Below are 3,344 nucleotides of genomic sequence, written 5' to 3'. Positions count from 1 at the left end.
AAATTGAGCAAGTTATGGTTATTTGTTGTGGAAGTTCAAGAGAAAACAGATTTTAACTAATAATAAATCGTGTTTAACTACGAATTCGAATTAATCGATTACAAAAAAACCTAGTTCCAATACGTCCGAATTGTTTCCCCTCGAGCTCATCGGTTCATTTAAACGACGCCGGCATGTTTTTCTGACGGCGAAGGAGCTCGCGATGAGAAGGAGTCATGGCGGAGACGAGGAACTGGTCCAAAGCTTGGCTTCAAAACATTCAGAAAGTTGTTCAAATTAACGTCACGTGTAGGATGATGATTGAGAGCGAGAAAAGCAACATTTGTGTGTTTGATCGGCTGGAAAAATGACAAAATCCAATATCGAGATAGTTGCAGATCTGTTGATTGATTGATTGATTGATTGATTGATTGATCAGTTCAGGTCTAACAAACAATAAAACAAAGTAAACACAACATACATACAGTTGTTGAAGTGAAACATGTTATAGTTCCTGTATTCTTAAATACAGAAAGAGTTAATAAATGATTCACTTTATTTGTACAGCATTTTTCAAAACAAAAGCACCAAAGATACAGAAAGAGTTGAGGTGTATACCCTTCAAAATAAAAGACTTTATAATAACAAACACTAAAACACAGCTGTACCACATGCATTAAAGACTGAATCTGACTTTGTTTTTATGTGCTTCTGTTCAGTTTCAGGACCTTCAGGTGGACCGGGAGATGCTGCTGACCTCCAATCGGAGCGTGGCGGAGGAGAGCCTCGCCCGACGACCTCGCCTTTGTAACGGCAAACTCCAACTGGCGGAGAAATACCGGCAACTGTCCAACCTGGCAGCCACATGCTGGGAAAAACAGAGTCAGCTTGGTAAGTTTAGACCCCCCTCTCTCCCGCCTCTCTCCCCTCCTCCTTTCTGGTTTCATACGAGATGCCAGTGAACGATCGCCGTCGAGACATAAGTCAAGAGGAGCTGGTGGTTGTGATGACAAGGTCAGTGGTGCAGATTCCAGGACCGGACGGGTAAATATCGCCCCGCTAAGTGAACGTGAAGCATTGTTACAGCTTGCTAAAAGCCCTTTTTCCGGCCTTCTATGTGACCTTAAACTGCTGACTGTTGTTGTAGTCTTTATTTACTTAAACGGCCGCAGAGCTCTCATAAGGTTTTATGTAGAGTACAGTGAAAACAAAACCCCAAAGAAGAAATCGCAGAAGGGAGAAGGTTGCGTCCCAAAACCTCTTAAGGTTAAAACTAATTACACACGAGATCCCACAGTGGCTCCTCGTTGTCTCACCTTGTAATTGCACCGAGACATTGCAGCCTTTTCAGAGACATAGAAAGCAAAACGAAAGCTCCCAAAAATCACTTCTGACTCACTGTGACACTCTTACTTGTGCAGAGAACGAGAGACGTTTCACATCAGAACAGAAAAGCTTCGGAGCGCCAGTGAGACGAGCCTTCAACTGCTCGGCGAAAAGCCTCAGCATGACTGGAGTTTGGTCATGGGAACGAAAGGGAGCATATCAAATGCCAGCAGGAAGCTTGCAGCAGTTGTCAAGGAATTTGCGGGGTGAAAGGGGCCTTGTCTTTGTTTAGGCAAGTCATGCTTTTGACGGGGCAGCTATAGGGCAGGGCCGGAGGATGTCTTTTTAAGCCTCAGCCTTAAATTATGAGCCTCACGGGCAAGCTTTAGAAATTCCTCGCAGCACAAGAGGCAAAAGCAGGTGATGAAATGAATCCCGTTTGCGTTAATATCTGTACCTCTGAGTGAACTAACCCTGATGAAAAAACGCATTGCCAGATTTGTTTCTACAGCCTCAGCTGCCGGCCAGTGATGGAAGTTGGGAGGAATGTTAAACTTCCTGTCAGTGTGCACACATTACGCAGATGCTGTCCCACCTCCCCAGCGAAGCAGGATGGGCGGGGGTCTGTCCTTCCTCTGCAAAACATCTGATTCTCATTTGCTGCAACAAGGGAGGGAGAGAGGAAAAGAGGAAAAAAAGAAAAGATGAATGAGGAGAGTTTTCTTGAGGCGAGTAATTGTAGCAGAGACAAACTGTGGAGGGGATCAAGGCAGACAGCTGTATTGTTTAATACATCCTGCTGTTTGGTGGATGGGGATCTGTGGCCAGAGAAAGCTGGCAGTGTGTTGTGGTTGTGTTCCCCAGGTGGAGAAGAAACCTTGGCTGTTTCGTGACGTCTCCTCCAGACGGTTTCTCACAAATATTATTGGCGTCTGTTTCCCTCTGCGTCCTCTTTCTGCTGTTAGCCTGGTTGCTGCTCATCAGCGCTGACTTTTAAACGTTCCAGATGAAACATAATCTCACCCGCACACACACTGTAGGTGACCCTGTTCTTTTAAAGCAGCCCTGTCTCTTAGAATATTACATCTATTTTATACTAATTTGTTTTGCCAGATTTAAAAGTCTGGTTAGGTTTAAGACTCGATGGCTCGGAGTCGAGTCACATTTTGTCGTTTGAAAATCTTTTTTACACAGAGCAGAGCAGCAGCAACGGGATGGCGGGCTGTGAGCTTTACAAACTGAGCCTTAAGATGACCACAAACCACAAAACTAACTGTAATGGAAGTGGAGAAGAGTGATGGTTAGTGGATGGCAGCGTGACGCCGGTCAGCTCAACCGCTTTTGAACCAGACGGTGGTCCAGCCTCCTCTACCTCCTCGACTGCCTTTGTCCCAGCCGGCCATAGAGGCGCCTCCCGCTGCTGCGCTGAGATTCTTCTATCTGAACTAATGAACAGGACCTCACATTTTTCAGGCATTAAACATGCAGACTCCGCGCTCCCCCCAGATGGATTCAGCGCGGCGCCGAACACCTAAAAGACGAGGGGCGAAAGAAAACTCTTTGTATTGAGCATGCCAAAATCCAATTCAAGCTTGACACATTTCTGAGTTTGGCGGCGGGCCAAACGAAAGCCACTACCTAAGCAGGAGTTAGAGGCAACATCATGGTTTTGATTAAATGTTAATAAAGATTTACGTACAGAGTTTAATCATTAAATACAAGTCAACAAGCTTGTCTCCCTGGCTTTCAACGCTCACCTGCCTGAAAATGTTTCCTAATATAAACGCAGACCACGATGTTCCCTGTAAGCCATAAAATAGCAACGATTAATATCACTTTAGTGCATGAAGCAGCGATATTGTAAGCGAAACAAAGACAATATGTCGTCGGTGAATCGTGTAAACCCTCCTGCAAAATCTGCTAATCTTTGCCAGCTTACCCAGTCCGTTAACGTCTTCAACCCTCAACCCCTTTATCGAGTGTGCTCCTCAGGACCCCTTTCACATCCTGCTAGGCCTACGCGGTGCCGCATTTGAGCT

The 3,344-nt window shown here is 45.4% G+C and overlaps 1 protein-coding gene across 1 annotated transcript in view; it reads left to right on the top strand.

The window, feature by feature from the left end:
- Window positions 1-698: 698 nt before the first annotated feature.
- The window catches only part of vps37d (VPS37D subunit of ESCRT-I), a gene marked incomplete at its 5' end in the record, with an annotated part of 26,392 nt that continues 23,746 nt past the window's right edge, over window positions 699-3,344 (top strand). The window contains 1 exon segment of the mRNA XM_035666370.1: window positions 699-870. Within this exon segment, the coding sequence (XP_035522263.1) occupies window positions 699-870 (172 nt within the window).

This window comes from Morone saxatilis, unplaced genomic scaffold, assembly GCF_004916995.1.
Source record: "Morone saxatilis isolate NCDOM2014 unplaced genomic scaffold, NCSU_SB_2.0 Contig20, whole genome shotgun sequence".
In the NCBI taxonomy this organism is placed as follows: Eukaryota; Metazoa; Chordata; class Actinopteri; family Moronidae; genus Morone; species Morone saxatilis.
This window is presented reverse-complemented; position numbering and strand designations above follow the sequence as displayed.